Source organism: Salmo trutta, chromosome 12, assembly GCF_901001165.1.
Source record: "Salmo trutta chromosome 12, fSalTru1.1, whole genome shotgun sequence".
NCBI classification, from domain to species: Eukaryota; Metazoa; Chordata; class Actinopteri; order Salmoniformes; family Salmonidae; genus Salmo; species Salmo trutta.
In genome coordinates this window covers 3,997,446-4,015,243 of record NC_042968.1, presented here as the reverse complement: position 1 = coordinate 4,015,243, position 17,798 = coordinate 3,997,446, and the positions used below count along the sequence as shown (strand labels likewise).

The 17,798-nt window shown below is 40.4% G+C and overlaps 1 protein-coding gene across 2 annotated transcripts in view; it reads right to left on the bottom strand.

Annotated features, from left to right (window-relative positions):
• Nucleotides 1–17,798, bottom strand: part of syt14a (synaptotagmin XIVa) — a 239,762-nt gene that overhangs the window by 50,036 nt on the left and 171,928 nt on the right. For both annotated transcript variants that reach the window (XM_029766857.1, XM_029766858.1), the window contains exon 5: nucleotides 3,103–3,374. In XM_029766857.1, the coding sequence (XP_029622717.1) occupies nucleotides 3,103–3,374 (272 nt within the window). The remainder of the gene's footprint in view (nucleotides 1–3,102; nucleotides 3,375–17,798) is intronic.

Below are 17,798 nucleotides of genomic sequence, written 5' to 3'. Positions count from 1 at the left end.
TTTTTTTTTGTTTGCCCCACTAAGATTTACATGCTAAAATTGCCACTGGCCTTAATACTTTGGGCACGCACTTCGTTATTTATCTCCGGTAATGAACATACTATTCTGAGGCGCTGTCGTCAGATAATCGCATGGTATGCTTTCGCTGTAAAGCCTTTTTGAAATCTGACAAAGCGGCTGGATTAACAAGAAGTTAAGCTTTTAAACGATGTAAGACACTTGTATTTTCATGAATGTTTAATATTCAAAATTTTGTATTTTGAATTTCGCGCTCTGCAATTTCACCGGATGTTGTCGAGGTGGGGCGCTAGCTGCACGCCTATCCCAAAGTTAAGGTCTGAAAATAGCCTAGAACAGGGACAGGCATTTTCGATGGGGGTCGGGGCCACAAAACAATGGAACTCAACATGAGGGGCAGCAATGGCTCATGGGTCTGCGTACCCACATCCATACCCCAATTTTTTTTTAATAATGTACATCCATAATGTACTTTTTACTGCATACATTTTCCCTGACACCCAAAAGTACTTGTTTATATTTTGAATGCTTAGCAGGTCAGGAACATTTTCCAATTCACGCAAGAGAGCATTCTTGGTCTGCCCTACTGCCTCTGATCTGGTGGACTCACCAAACACACATGCTTCATTTGTAAATTATGATGTGGTGTGCCCCTGGCTATCTGTAAATAAAATAAAAACAAGAAAATGGTGCCATCTCGTTTGCTTAATATATTCTTAGAAGTCTAAGCCGTTGAGGGAGGGGGGTTCTAAGCTGAGATATAGAATTGTTTTAAGAAGGTCATACCATGGATAATTTAGCTACTTTATTTAGCATTTTAGGACCCCTTTAGATATAAAATATATATATTGAATTTGGCCTTCACTGCTATAGCCCATAGAAACACATTGAATAACACATTCATAAATGGCAAAAAAGACATAAGGTCTGTCCTATATCTAGGACTTATTAGAAAGGAAATATATATTTTTTCTTTTACACAGGAATTATAGGTATATATATATTATTTTCGCACCTATTCATTTGTATGGGTCACCTTAGACGAGTCGGAGAACACCATCGTGTTCGTGAGACTCTCCTTTTCCTACAGGGGGTCATATTTGTTTTTTCTAGGTCTAACCTGTCACAGATTCTCCCGGTACTGCTGCTCATTCCCTGCACCATCTCTGGAGGTCTAGTCACCGGCCTCTAGGCGTCACTGAACTGTTTCATTACGCACACCTGGTTCCCATTTCCCCTGATTAGTAATTGTATACAGTATTTGTGCCCTATGTACACCATTGTCTTGTCGGTTATTGTTCCCATTTCCGTTGGTCTATGAATAGCTGTGCTTTGTTATTTCGGCTTTCGTGTTGCGTGTACTGTGCACTTGTTATTACAGGTCTCGTCCCGTGTATTGTTTTGCATTTGTTATTACGGGTCTCGCCCCGTGTAGTGTATTGCGGGTCTCGTCCCGTGTATTTATTAGAGGTTTTACCTCGCTCTTTTGTTTGGGTTACATCCCTGTGTTTTTGTATACGTGTTTATTTTGGGCTTCGTCCCCATGCCTTTCATGGCATGTTGTATATTTTGGGTATTTTGAGTATTCAAACCCCAAATTACGTATTCCTGCGCCTGTCTCCAATCATTTATACAACGTAACCATTTTTGTATTTGTATTATGTTACTTAAATTATAGAGTCTAGGGGGATTAATATAAGGAATTTGAAATTATTTATACTTTTACTTAAAACAAAATACTTTTAGACTTTTACTCAAGTAGTATTTTACTGGGTGACTTTTCTATTAAGGTATCTTTACTTTTACTCAAGTATGACAATTAGATTTTTTCCACAACTGCTGCCAAGGCACGCTAAACGGACAAAATACATTATTTTACTCAGCATAGAGCTAGTCTAAATTTATTAAAACAGTGTGACTGTTTTAGAATACAATGTTCAATATATTTAAACATATTCTGAATCGTGTGCTTATTGTTTAACCATTGATATGTTCTAGTGGCAATTTTGAGACCTCCAGGGGCATCAGGTACTGCTGGAATGTCTACCAATGGCATGTCCATCTTTTTTGTGAGAAATTACACTGGTCACTCAAAACATGTATTTAGTCATTATAAAGTATAAATATTCCACACTTAACAGTCACGCAAAAATATGATTAGTGATTTATGAATAAACATTTTACTAATCAATTATAAATGGTTTATTACATGGAGTTATTATAAAGTGCTCCCGCAAAATGTTTTTAGCATTAAGGCCTGCAATGTGAACAAAGCATAAGAGTGCAGTGGAAAACTTCACCCTGGAGTATTGATTTACTGCCTGATATGTAGAGATTTCAGTTTCACTGTCTTCAGTGATATTTTGTGTGCTTCCATGTGTTCTATCTCTCCATTCAGCCGAAGGCCTCTTGTAGGTTCTAGATAGCACAATTTTTTCTAAGAGGGTACAAGGCAAGAGGCTAATCTCATCAGCATTTCATTTCACACCGTTTTCACGTTGCACGAGGGTGGAGAGAACTTTGGCGTAAATGCACAAATGCTTCACAATATCTGTGACAAGATCAGCCTCTTGTTTAGCACTCTCTCTGTACTTTCCTTATTTGCACCACTGTTTATGGTCACGCCATATCCCTGAGTCTCAGTTTACACCTTTTTATTTTATGTTAGTGTCTGATCTCATCTCTGATTCAGACATTTTACACCTACATATGATAATCACAAACATACCTCACATCTTTCAAAAATAAATATATTCAAAATAAATGTTGAACAAATGACTATATTATGCTTGATTCACTCTTCAATTTGCATCATTGGCATACAAACTCAAGTGGTCATTTATCTTAGATGTAGCCTATACATACTTTATACGGTATGTTTTATAGAAATGTGGCAAAACACATTGCAGCATTTCCTGGACACAGATTAAGCCTAGTCCTAGACTAAAAAGCTAAGAATGTCCAATGAAAATAATTTTGAGTCCAGGACTAGACTTAATCTGTGTCCGGGAAACTGGCCCTCAGGAAAAACTCTTTCTCCAATATGTTACTGGTCTTTCCGGTATGGCCTGTGGTGTCTCTCACCTCTGGGCTGAGCACAGCTGTGCTGTCGCTGGGTACGTCCTCCTCATACCCCTTGTTTAGGTAACTCTCTGTCTCCTGTCCATTGCTGGCCTCGCTCGGACACTTGCCGTAGGAGTGATGGGGACTGTCGCTGTTTTGGGACAGGTTGTACTTGGCGTCGCCCAGGTCTGATGGTGTGTAAGACATCCGCGGGGAGCCGTCCTCGTCCTGGTACGGTGGTGGTTGAAGCTCATCCAGCGGGGGCGTTCGCCTCATCCTCTGGATGCAGTTCGCTGGTTGGGGGGAAAGGAGAAGAGATCATCAAACACAAACAAAATGACTTTGGCAGGCTCAAGCCAAAACCTGTCTCTTCCTACACCCTTGATGAGTGACAATCTCCTACAATTGTAAGGGATTGATTTGGTGTATTGTCACATTTAAGCCAATCTTAAACATTTGTTTGACAGTTCTATCTAATTTCTGCTAGTCCTTTCTTGGATCACATTTTCAGTGTGAAACACTGATATACAGGCAGTCCCTCCAGGATTTAAAAAATATATGCCCCCCATAATCTGTAGGTACTAAAAATATTAAACCTACATATCAAATCAAATGTTATTTGTCTCATGCGCCTAATACAACAGGAAGGCCCTAAAACCTTACAGTGAAATGCTTACTTACAAGCCTTTAACAAACAATGCAATTTTAAGAAAAATACCTAAAAAAATAAGAAATAAAAGTAACAAATAATTAAAGAGCAGCAGTAAAATAACAATATCGAGGCTATATACAGGGGGTACCGGTACAGAGTCAATGCTTACTTACAAGCCTTTAACAAACAATGCAATTTTAAGAAAAATACCTAAAAAAATAAGAAATAAAAGTAACAAATAATTAAAGAGCAGCAGTAAAATAACAATAGCGAGGCTATATACAGGGGTACCGGTACAGAGTCAATGTGCGGGAACCAGGTGTGCGTAATGAAACAGTTCAGTGACGCCAAGAGGCCGGTGACTAGACCTCCAGAGATGGTGCAGGGAATGAGCAGCAGCACCGGTTAGGCGAGGAAATTGAGGTAATATGTACATGTAGGTAGAGTTATTAAAGTGACTATGCATAGATAAAAACAGAGAGCAGCAGCAGCGCAAAAGAGCAATGCAAAATAGTCTGTGTAGCCATTTGATTAGATGTTCAGGAGTCTTATGGCTTGGGGATAGAAGCTGTTTAGAACCCTCTTGAACCTAGACTTGGCGCTCCGGTAACGCTTGTCGAGCGGTAGCAGAGAGAACAGTCTATGACTAGGGTGGCTGGAGTCTTTGACAATTTTTAGGGCCTTCCTCTGACACCGCCTGGTATACAGTGAGGGAACATAGTATTTGATCCCCTGCTGATTTTGTACGTTTGCCCACTGAAAAAGAAATGATCAGTCTATAATTTTAATGGTAGGTTTATTTGAACAGTGAGAGACAGAATAACAACGTATGTCAAAAATGTTATAAATTGATTTGCATTTTAATGAGGGAAATAAGTATTTGACTCCTCTGCAAAACATGACTTAGTACTTGGTTGGCAAAACCCTTGTTGGCAATCACAGAGGTCAGACGTTTCTTGTAGTTGGCCACCAGGTTTGCACACATCTCAGGAGGGATTTTGTCCCACTCCTCTTTGCAGATCTTCTCCAAGTCATTAAGGTTTCGAGGCTGACGTTTGGAAACTCGAACCTTCAGCTCCCTCCACAGATTTTCTATGGGATTAAGGTCAGGAGACTGGCTAGGCCAATCCAGGACCTTAATGTGCTTCTTCTTGAGCCACTCCTTTCTTGCCTTGGCCATGTGTTTTGGGTCATTGTCATGCTGGAATACCCACCCACGACCCATTTTCAATGCCCTGGCTGAGGGAAGGAGGTTCTCACCCAAGATTTGACGGTACATGGCCCCGTCCATCGTCCCTTTGATGCGGTGAAGTTGTCCTGTCCCCTTAGAGGAAAAACACCCCCAAAGCATAATGTTTCCACCTCCATGTTTGACGGTGGGGATGGTGTTCTTGGGGTCATAGGCAGCATTCCTCCTCCTCCAAACACAGCGAGTTGAGTTGATGCCAAAGAGCTCCATTTTGGTCTCATCTGACCACAACACTTTCACCCAGTTGTCCTCTGAATCATTCAGATGTTCATTGGCAAACTTCAGACGGGCATGTATATGTGCTTTCTTGAGCAGGGGGACCTTGCGGGCGCTGCAGGATTTCAGTCCTTCACGGCGTAGTGTGTTACCAATTGTTTTCTTGGTGACTATGGTCTCAGCTGCCTTGAGATCATTGACAAGATCCTCCCGTGTAGTTCTGGGCTGATTCCTCACCGTTCTCATGATCATTGCAACTCCATGAGGTGAGATCTTGCATGGAGCCCCAGGCTGAGGGAGATTGACAGTTATTTTGTGTTTCTTCCATTTGCGAATAATCGCACCAACTGTTGTCACCTTCTCACCAAGCTGCTTGGCGATGGTCTTGTAGCCCATTCCAGCCTTGTGTAGGTCTACAATCTTGTCCCTGACATCCTTGGAGAGCTCTTTGGTCTTGGCCATGGTGGAGAGTTTGGAATCTGATTGATTGATTGCTTCTGTGGACAGGTGTCTTTTATACAGGTAACGAGCTGAGATCGTGCTCCTAATCTCAGCTCGTTACCTGTATAAAAGACACCTGGGAGCCAGAAATCTTTCTGATTGAGAGGGGGTCAAATACTTATTTCCCTCATAAAATGCAAATCAATTTATAACATTTTTGACATGCGTTTTTCTGGATTTTTTGTTGTTGTTATTCTGTCTCTCACGGTTCAAATAAACCTACCATTAAAATTATAGACTGATCCTTTCTTTGTCATTGGGCAAACGTACAAAATCAGCAGGGGATCAAATACTTTTTTCCCTCACTGTAGAGGTCCTGGATGGCACGAAGCTTGACCACAGTGACGTACTGGGCCATACGCACTACCCTGTAAGTGCCTTGCGGTTGGAGGCCGAGCAGTTGCCATACCAGGCAGTGATGCAACCCGTCAGGATGCTCTCAATGTTGCAGCTGTAGAACCTTTTGTTGTGCCTTCTTCACAACTGTTTTGGTGTGCTTGGACCATGTTAGTTTGTTGGTGATGTGGACGCCAAGGAACTTGAAGCCCTCAACCTGTTCCACTACAGCCACGTTGATGAGAATGGGGGCGTGCTTCTTCCTCCTTTTCATGAAGTCCACAATCATCTCCTTTGTCTAGATAACATTAAGGGAGAGGTTGTTGTCCTGGCACCACACAGTCAGGTCTCTGACCTCCTCCTTATAGACCGTCTCGTTGTTGTCGATGATCAGGCCTACCACTGTTGTGTCATCGGCAAACTTAATGATGGTGTTGGAGTCGTGCCTGGCCGTGCAGTCATGAGTGAACAGGGAGTTCAGGAGGGGGCTGAGCACGCACCAGGGCCTCTGTGTTGAGGGTCAGCGTGGTGGATGTGTTGTTGCCTACCTTTACCATCTAAGGGCGGCCCGTCAGGAAGTCCAGGATCCAGTTGCAGAGGGAGGTGTTTAGTCCCAGGGTCCTTAGCTTAGTGATGAGCTTTGAGGTGGCTATGGTGTTGAATGCTGGGCTGTAGTCAATGAATAGCACTCTCACATAGGTGTTCCTTTTGTCCAGGTGTGAAAGGGCAGTGTGGAGTGCAATAGATATTGCATAATCTATGGATCTGTTAGTGGTATGCAAATTGGAGTGGGGTCTTGGGTTTCTGGGATAATTGTGTTGATGTGAGCCATGACCAGCCTTTCAAAGCACCTCATGGCTACAGACGTGAGTGCTACGGGTTGGTAGTCATTTAGGCAGGTTATCTTACTGTTCTTGGGCACAGAGATTAAGGTAGTCTGCTTGAAACATGTTGGTAATACAGTCTCAGACAGGGAGAGGTTGAACATGTCAATGAAGACACTTGCCAGTTGGTCAGCGCATGCTCGGAGTACACATCCTGGTAATCTGTCTGGACCTGCGGCCTTGTGAATGTTGACCTGTCTTACTCACATCGGCTATGGAGATCGTGATCACACAGTTGTCCGGAACAGCTGATGCTCTCATGCAAGTTTCAGTATTACTTACCTCGAAGCGAGCATAGAAGTCATTTAGCTCGTCTGGTAGGCTTGTGTACATAAAAACAAAGAAAAACACCTGAGGTCCAATCTGCAATTAACCCTATCAGTCCAGAGACCCCTGCAAAAAAAAATATTTGTATTTTTCTGACTTTCATTTATCTGCATGTCCGCCCTTAAATATAGCCTCACAATTATGTGTTTTACAATTTTATTTTCATGATAACCAGGGCTACAAGTAGAACACAATTCAATTTGACATGAGGTCCAGCAAAAGGAAAAACCTGATAAAAATGAATTTATATGAATGTTGAAATAGGTTACGCATTGGGAAATAAATATCCAACTAGTCAGTGACAGCTTTGTGGAGTTTGTGACAGCAACCAAGATTGTTTTTTATATCGAAATAAATCATGCCTTAGTTTTAAAAATAGGAGAAAGATTGTTCAAGCAACGTTTCTCCTTGTATTGGATTTTGGTCAAATTGTTTACCTGCATGCGGAAACCTCTGTTTTAAAACCCTTGGACGCAGTCTACCATTCCGCAATACGTTTTATCACAGGGGACAATTTTAGGACTCATCATTGTAGTCTGTATAAAAATGTGGGATGGACCTCTTTGTCTGTAAGAAGAGAGCTGCATTCTCTTTTATTTATTTACAAAGCAATCTTACATCTATATGTAACTTCATTAATTAAGATAAGAATCACAAGTTACTAAACCCATTCACAGGAATGGATAACACTCGAGATCCCTTCAGTCACCACAGATGTAAGAAAATCCACATGTAGTTTTTTTGCCCCTAATTTGTGGAACAATATGCAGAGTTCACTGCAGCTAGATATACTGTTGCCACTCAGGCAGTTTAAATTATTGATTGAGGACTTCTATGTAGTTGAATGTGATTGCTTTTATTAAATGTTTATTTTTGTTAATTGTGTGCTGAATTATATTGTTTTATAGACTTGTATGTTTTAATATTCTGTTTTTATTGTAATGTGTACAGGGCTCTCTTGTAAAATAGATGTTTAATCTCAATGTGACTCCCTGTTTAAATAAAGGTTAAATAAAATAATAAAAACATAAAACTATGAGCCTATTACAGTATTATAGACACTATGTCCTGGGATTTCCTATGATCTTCTATCTAACGACTCTTGTGTAGCTTGTCAGCATCATAGAGCAAAATATGCATTACATGTGCGTGTTCGTGAGAGTCTCAGCATTTCATACATAGCTTTTAATAGTTTGTAGCTCAAACCATTCAGACACTACTGTCACACCCTGATCTGTTTCACCTGTCTTTGTGCTTGTCTCCACCCCCCCCCCCACACAGGTGTCGCCCATCTTCCCCATTATCTCCAGTGTATTTATACCTGTGTTTTCTGTTTGTCTGTTCCCAGTTTGTCTTGTCTCGTCAAGCCTACCAGCGCTTTCCCCGTACTTTTCCCCGTGTTTTTCTCTAGTCCCGGTTTTCACCATTCTGCCTGCCCTGAGCCTGCCTGCCGTTCTGTATCTTTCGGACTCTGCCTGCCCTTGACCTGTTGTTTGCCTGCCCCGTTTTTGTATTAAACTTTTGTTACTTCGAACTGTCTGCATCTGGGTCTTCTCCTGAGCTGTGATAGCTACAGTTATGTTTTTAAAGACCCCTTCAGGATCTGCCCTTGTCTCACAAACATCGCTCTAGCTCAGACCCCGTTAATCACACAGACTTATGTTGTTGTAATCTACAGATGCAGAAGAAATAGACAAATTCAATGGTACAACCCAGAAGTCTGAAACCCATTTTAAACACACAATGTTTAAAATGGGTTACAAGTTCAAAATGCTCCAGCGTTATTGTGGGACTCATTCGGTTAAGGCATGAATCTTAATTACATCTTCCATGATAACAATAAGAGACAAAATGCCATTTTGGGCTGTTTCTTTTTTTGAACAAACACAACTCTTTTTTGGAACATAACAGTGGGTGAGAGCCTAGCTAATCTAGGCCTACATTTCAATGTCATTATACATTTCATTGTCCATTTCATCCTCCTTATCCTCCTCAATACCAATAGCTCCACTGCATAGTTGTTGGTTGTGGTGCATGAAGACCAAGGCTCGTAGGTTGTTGTTGGAGGTTGATCGGCGATCAACATGAGCTTGTTTATACTGTTGCTTCAGTCAGCATCAGATGAGTTTGAGACTGCATCTTTGTAGCATTTGGCCAGGTTGCTCATCTTACTGAAGCCTGGAATGGCCTTGTAACTGGACACTCTGTCATCCATAAACGCAATGTGATGTGGATCAAACACCCTCACTTTTTGGAGGAATTCTATGGCAGGCTGTCCATCTGACTTGCACTTTGTGAGTTTTTCTAAAATCATTCCAAACAATATCAAAATAACTTTATAATGTTATAATCCACTAAATAAACCCCACAGATAATATAGACAATAATTCTGATAACAAAGTACTCTTAAGACCTTAATAGGGTTCATATTGAGGTCATTTTGACCTTAGTGCAGCGGCTTCGTAAAATGGTGGACTTTGTGATAGAGTGTGGTGGAAATGTAATATTCATTGCATTCTATACTGTTTAATTAGACCTACTATGCTGTTTTTACTTAGAGAATTGTCCATTGTTAATGTTAGTATGTTTTACTGATACAGGCTTGTCTTATGTGACTTAGTCATAAGTCTGGGCATATAGATAAGAGCCGTTTGGGTGCAACCTCAGTATGTGACATCATGTTCTCACAATCTACAGGAAATTAGATGGGTGGAAACATGCAGGAAGGAACAGATAATGGTGGCAATGCCAGGTATCTTAAAAGCTAAATCAGCTTTTACACACCATGTTCCATCCCTGCTTCCACCCATCTGCTAAATTGCCATGTAGACAAAATAGGTTGTACTTTTTCTATAAGAGGAGAGAGAACTCTGTTCGTTGGGCTTTCCTAACGATGCACTGTTGAGTGGTTGTTATTGACTGCTTCATTTTTGCAAATCTTATAAAGTTGTTGTTGGAGGAATCTATATTCTCTCTTCCTATAGAATTGCTAACACCACCAAATTTCATAAGTATTTTTTGGCTATAGTGCAATATCAGATTTTGTCCATTACCCCCCTGGTCATTTCCAATTTGGCCACTGAAAAATAGGCTAAGAAACCCAAGATAGGTAACTGGTTGGATAGATGTCATCAGGGGTACTCTGCTCCGGTCAGAGTACACAGTAAAAGTGTGCATAATTTACAATGACAAGAACACCAAGATGAATGGATGCAGATGCTGTGTTAGCGTTGCTACAACATCTGAATGAAAATGATTCAGATGGTGGAGACGAAATGAATCATGACATCTCTGATGATTATTCTTCTGATTCTGAGCCTCAGCCTGAACCTACAACCTCCGAGGCCTAAGACAGGAAGGGACAGCAGGCATCCTTTGGATAGAACAAGCCGGTGACAATGCTACAGGCCGATTATCAGCACAAAATGTCATCGCTGAGAGAGCAGACCCTACATCAAACAAAAAACAACACCAGTAACGAACTCACCTGTTTTTGTGGCTTATGTGACATGGACATGCTCCAACTAATGCCATTGCGTGAAAACGCACACCATAAGCATGAGCTGAGAATAATTTACTATTTTTGACTGCTGTCCTATCAATATTTATATTCATTATTATGCCATTATTGCTTTTGTGCTGATTTTCACTATTTATCAAGCACACGTGGTGCTTATAATTATGTTTAGGCTACTGATGTTTTCATAATTTGACCGCACGTCTTGCTCGTTGGGGTAGGTTTTTATTTTGTTGTTATAAAAATAAGCTGTTCCAACACATATGCTTTCTGCTTCATAGTTGTAACAAAGGCAATTCACAAATACAGTGTATTGAACACTTGAATTTAGGTGTTTTGTGTTTTTACATTTACCTCACATTAATAAAAACTAATGAAAATGCTATTGTCTTATTTGAAGCAAAACTAAATCGTAGTCTAAGGTCACCTTAGATCTTCATAAACTCAACCAAATTATTATTTTTGCAATAGTATACATGAAATGTATTAATTGCACTGTTAAGAGCCATCCCACCAAGGACGATAACTATAACAATAAATGATACATAACTATAAACGTTGGCGAGCATCCATGTCAGTTGACCGTTTATCGTTCTGCAGTACACCTGTCAATCAACTGATCAATGCACACAAGTCAGTATTCGACGTCCATCCACGTCTGAGGACGTCGGGAGATGATGTGGAAACCAGCCATGTAGATTTTGGTTTTTCTTAGGTGTGGTGGATGGGGATAGTGGATAGGCTCAAGCAAGGTTGCAAGTTTGAATCCAGAAATAGAAAGTTGTTTATATTTTTGTTTTAAGCCTATCCCAAACCTTAACCCTGACCTTAACCATTTGGAGTTAATGCCTAACCTTAAGAATTTGAAGTTAATGCCTGAACTTAACCTTAAACACTTCAAAATTTGACGTTTTGAACAACTTTGAAATTTGACGTCTGAGAAACATGGATATGAAACATGAATGAGACTGTGAGAGCTGGTAGGTGTATTTGCACCAAAGAAATCAAGCGATAAACAACAAAACAGATTAAAACAATGAAATTAAATAAAACAGTGTGCAGCTGTGGTTGGAAGCCCAATGACTTATATGAAAACCACACCACAAAAAATGATATAGAATACATAAGTACAACAAGAACAAAACGTTGGCTAAAACAGATAACAAAACCTACTAATTATAAGTGCACACATTAATTAATAAGTAATCTTTTACATCATGTCATTGCTTGCCTAGTTGCTCAAGGGGTTTGCAAGAAATGTAGAATTCTCTCTGTCCTGTGCAACCATTTGCAATGCATCAGGGTCTTTCTATAAACTAGGGTACCGGTGAGGATTTCCTACACTGGGCAACTTGTTACAGCTGTTGATAATTCATTGATAATAATCTGCCAATTTCTTACATGTCATTACACATATAAGAGGATCAAGCTATATAATTCATGACTTCATTTAAAAACGTTTTTTAACCCTTTACATTGTTGGTGTCTTGACAGATCTGTCCAAAATCGTGTGACATAAAACATAACTTTACTGACCTTGCATTTATGGCAGTGTTATCATGTATTAAGCATTAATCAGTTAAATTAGACATTGAACTTGAACCCTTTAAGAATCCTGGATCTAGCTGTCGGACAGGTTTTTGAATAGATATCTCAGAAATGCAGTGTACCTACGAATCATTTAGTGTCTTCTTATGTTACATGTTATGGGGTGAAACAGTTTTCATGGGCACACGAATCCAAAATAACATAGGTTTGTAAAATCTAATAATTCGAACATTGATACATAAGACCTAAATCGATACTGTCATTAAAATGGTTCTTCAATAATTATGCATAAGGGATGGATCGAAATGTACAGAATGGTTACCTGGAGGAAAATGGGTGAGGGTCATGCTTTTTCAATTTCAGTCAAGTGGAGGGTTTAGTATTGTTTTAATCTAGTCCAGGGGAGAGTCATGTAATTTGTAATTGATGAAATGTCAATATTTCTCAGTGTTTTAGAATTAGTTGCTTATTAGGCTACAGTGAGGGAAAAAAGTATTTGATCCGCTGCTGATTTTGTACGTTTGCCCACTGACAAAGAAATGATCAGTCTATAATTTTAATGGTAGGTTTATATGAACAGTGAGAGACAGAATAACAACAACAAAAAATCCAGAAAAACGCATGTCAAAAATATTATAAATTGATTTGCATTTTAATGAGATAAATAAGTATTTGACCCCCTCTCAATCAGAAAGATTTCTGTCTCCCAGGTGTCTTTTATACAGGTAACGAGCTGAGATTAGGAGCACACTCTTAAAGGGAACATTCACTGTCTTGGTAAGCAACTCCAGTGTAGATTTGACCTTGTGTTTTAGGTTATTGTCCTGCTAAAAGGTGAATCCACCTCCCAGTGTCTAGTGGAAAGCAAACTAAACCAGGTTTTCCTCTCGGATTTTGCCTGTGCTTAGCTCCATTCCGTTTTTTTTTTAATCAGGAAAAATGCCCTAGCCCTTAATAATTACAAGGATACTCATAACATGATGCAGCTATGTTGGCTTTTCCCCAAAAATAACACTTTGTATTCAGGACAAAAAGTTAATTGCTTTGCAACAGTTTTGTAGTACAGTGTTACTTTAATGCCTTGTTGCAAACAGAATGCATGTTTTAGAATATTTGTATTCTGCACATTCTTTGTTCTTTTTACTCTGTCAATTAGGTTAGAATTGTGAAATAACCATATTTTTGATCCATCCTCAGTTTTTTTCCCTATCACAGCCATTAAACTCCGTAACTGTTTTAAAGTCAACATTGGCATGATGGTGAAATCCCTGAGCGGATACCTTCCTCTCCGTCAACTGAGTTAGGAAGGATGCCTGTGTCAAAAAGCAGGTGGCAGGTAGCCTAGTGGTTAGAGCTTTGGACTAGTAACCAAAAAGTAGCAAGATCGAATCCCTGAGCTGACAAAGTAAAAACCTGTCGTTTTGCCCCTAAACAAGCCACTGTTCCTAGGCCATCATTGAAAATAAGAAATTGTTCTTAACTGACTTGCCTAGTTAAATAAATACAAATTGTGACTGGGTGAATTGATACACCATCCAATGCACTGGTATCCATCTCATTCCACGAAGGGCTGGTTTTCGCGCATCCCTTGTACTAGATTGATGAATTAAGGTCACTAATTGGTAAGGAACTTTCCACACCTGGTTGTCTAGGGCTGTGACGATCGTCGTAAGGAGTAGACCAAGGTGCAGCGTGTTGAGTGCTCATGATAAATATTTATTATTATACTCAGAACACTATACAAAACAATAAACAAAGAAAAACGAACGTCACGTTCTGCAGGCTTTACAGAGCTGTGCAAAAACAAGATCCCACAACACCAGGTGGAAAAAAAACCCTACTTAAGTATGATCTCCAATTAGAGACGAGGACCAGCTGCCTCTAATTGGAGATCATCCCAAACAAAACCAACATAGAAATACAAAACTAGAACATGAACATAGAAATACAAAACATAGAAAAACACCCCCTGTCACGCCCTGACCTACTCTACCATAGAAAATAACATCTTACTATGGTCAGGACGTGACAAGGGCTTAATTGAAAGGAAAAACAAAAACCAGCAGACACTAGGCCCTCCATGGAATGAGTTTGACACCCCTGATCCAAAGTGTAATTAATAACTTCCCCATGCTCAAAGGGATATTCAATGTCAGCTTTTTTTACCCATCTACCAATAGGTTCCCTTCTTTGAGAGGCATAGGAAAACCTCCCTGGTCTTTGTGGTTGAATCTGTGTTTGAAATTCATTGCTCGACTGAGGGACCTTACAGATAATTGTATGTGTGGGGTACAGAGATGAGGTAGTCATTCAACAATCATGTTAAACACTATTATTGCACACCGAATAAGTACATGAAACTTATTAGGTGACTTGTTAAGCAAATATTTACTCCTGAAATTATTTAGGCTTTCCATAACAAAGGAATACTTATTGACTCAAGATATTTCAGCTTTTCACTTTTTTATACATATATTTTTTTACCTCTTATTTCTTTCTTTAAGTTTGTGGCATCCAATTGGTAGTTACAGTCTTGTCCCATCGCTGCAACTCGCGTATGGACTCGGGAGAGGCGAAGGTCGAGAGCCGTGCATCCTCCGAAACACGACTCAGCCAAGCCGCACTGCTTCTTGACACAATGCCTGCTTAACCCGAAAGCCAGCTGCACCAATGTGTCGGAGGAAACACCGTACACCTGGCGACCAGGTCAGCGTGCACGCGATGGGACAAGGACGTCCCGGCCAGCCACACACTCCCCTAACCCAGACGACGCTGGGCCTATTGTGCGGCGCCTCATGGGTCTGCCAGTCAAGGCCGGCCCCACGACAGAGCCTGGACTCAAACCAGGATCCCTAGTGGCACACAGCTTAAAATGTTTTATTGATTTGTAACATTTTGACATTATGGGTTATTGTGTAGGCCAGTGACAAAACATCTCGTTCTAAACCATTATAAATTCAGACTGTAACACAACCAAATGTGGAAAAAGTCAAGGGCTGTGAATACTTTCTGAAGGCACTGTATTTATTAGAGTTATTGACCTCACAATAAGCCAGATTTCGAGTAACTTACACTGTGGTGATGAAACTTGAAGCAGCAGCTATGGCACAATCAATTGGAAATGGACAGCTCATGGTGCTGAAAGAAAATTTGAGTAGGCATAATTCATTTCAACTAGCTTTACTTTAATAACAACAACAGGGCTTTGTGTTGGACCCTATTTACGAAATAAGAGGTAGGTCTACCTGTTTTACAGACTAAATTAGGCTATAGGATACTACAGTGTATCCATAGATTTGTCAGTAAATTCCTCTAACCACCATACACTCTTTAAATAGTCTACCGTGTCAGTGAAGGGCTGTCAAGTTAAAACCAATACTCGAATTGAGGGGTTATGAAAGGGGATGCCATGTCTACCTTTTATTAAAAAATATTGCAAAAAGCACAGGACGACTTACCCCTTGTTAGCTTAAGATTTTGAAGAAAATAAAACACAGAGTACTTTTGCTCTCAATTCCAAGTGAAATTGACCATAGAGCCACAAATGATTTAAAGGATAGCACAATTGTCAACCAGCTGTTTAACAATAAAACCCAATGCAGACATCTTAGAGCGGTTCAAAGCAAACTTGCTCGCTCTTTGGAGTCCATCTCATGCAGACTGGAGTAGGATCATGGCCTATAAGCAGGGCACAAGAGAACATTTCAAATATGATATTGAATCTAGGACAAGATATCCTAACCAGGCATGTTCCGTTGCATCTAACTATGTTATCCCTAAACAGCACACTAAACAGTGTACTCACTGCAAGCGAACAGGACATGTAGTGAAAACTTGTTGGGATCTTGGGAGGGATCTTGCCCCCAGGCATTTCAGCTAAGGTGGAGACTCTTACAAGTTGCAAGATGCCTGATCTACGCCTATTTCAGACAACCTTCGAACGCCTTCGACAGGTCAATAAATAAGGCAGCAGAATGATTTTTATGGTTTAAACAATATAGCACATCATCGAAGACAAGTGAAAATGGCATGGACAGAGAAGGCTGCCTCGCTTCTTGCTCTTAGGAAACTGTTTTTTTTATGTATTATTTCTTACATTGTTTTTGTGTTATTACATACAGCCGGAGAGAACTATTGGATATCAGAGCGGCGGTAACTCACCAGGACTACCAGCATCACAACCAGGAATACGACTTTCCCAAAAATCGCCAGCACTACAAGCATCACAACCAGGAATATGACTTTCCCGAAGCAGATCCTTTGTTCGCACCCCCCAGGGCAATTGAACTGATTCCAGAAGCCAACCCAAAACAACGCCGGCGAATGAGAGGTACTCGGAGTGGTCTTCTAGTCCGATTTAGGAGGCACGCACACCAACCACCGCTTCCGGGTATATTACTCACTAATGTTCAGTCTCTGGATAATAAAGTTGACGAGCTCAGGGTGCGGGTCTATTTCCAGAGAGACATCAGGGATTGTAACATACTTTGCTTCACAGAAACATGGCTCTCTAAGGATATACTGTCTGAATCGGTCCAGCCAGCTAGATTCTCAGTTCATCACGCAGACAGGAATAAACATCTCTCCGGGAAGAAGAAGAGTAAGGGTATATGTCTCATGATTAACGATTCATGGTGTAATTGTGATAACATACAGGAACTCAAATCCCTTTGTTTAACCAATCTAGAATACCTCACAATCAAATGCCGACCGTATTATCTCGTCAGAGAATTCTCATCGGTTATAGCCACGGCTGTGTGTATCACCTGTCAAGCTGATACAAAGACAGCCCTCAAAGAACTCTAATAACTGGTGCATCCAAAATAGTTATTTTGCAAAGATCACAAACCAATGTAATCTTAGCAACTGTTCAAGCAAGAATCAAAACATCATCGTAAGCGTATGAGAGCCCCAACAACAATACAAACGTAAATGTAGGCTATGTTGAACGGGCGTAGATGGCAATGGCTTTCTTACTGCCGTCAAGAGTCGTGCGCATCTGTGCGTGACGTCAGTGTGTCGTGTACTGGAAAAAGGTATTTTACCAAGGCACACATTTAGGACATTTAAGACATTCAAATTGCTTAGGGACAGAGGTAATGAGAGATACTGTCACGTTCGTTATAATGAGCGGACCAAGGCGCAGCGTGAGTTGAGTTCCACATACTTTATTACACTGTGAAACTACCAAAAACAATAAACATAACACGAACGTGAAAGCTGTAGTGCGCAAAACACTAACGCAAACAATATCCCACAAAACAGGTGGGAACAAAGGACAACTTAAGTATGATCCCCAATTAGAGACAACGATAATCAGCTGCCTCTAATTGGGAACCCTACTAAAACACCAACATAGAAATATAACGACTAGAACACCCCCGAGTCACGCCCTGAACCCCGAGGGCTCTCAATGGTTAGGGCGTGGCAGATACAGAAACATTTAAGTTGTCTTCTGTAAATATGGTTACATCTCCTCTCTACCAA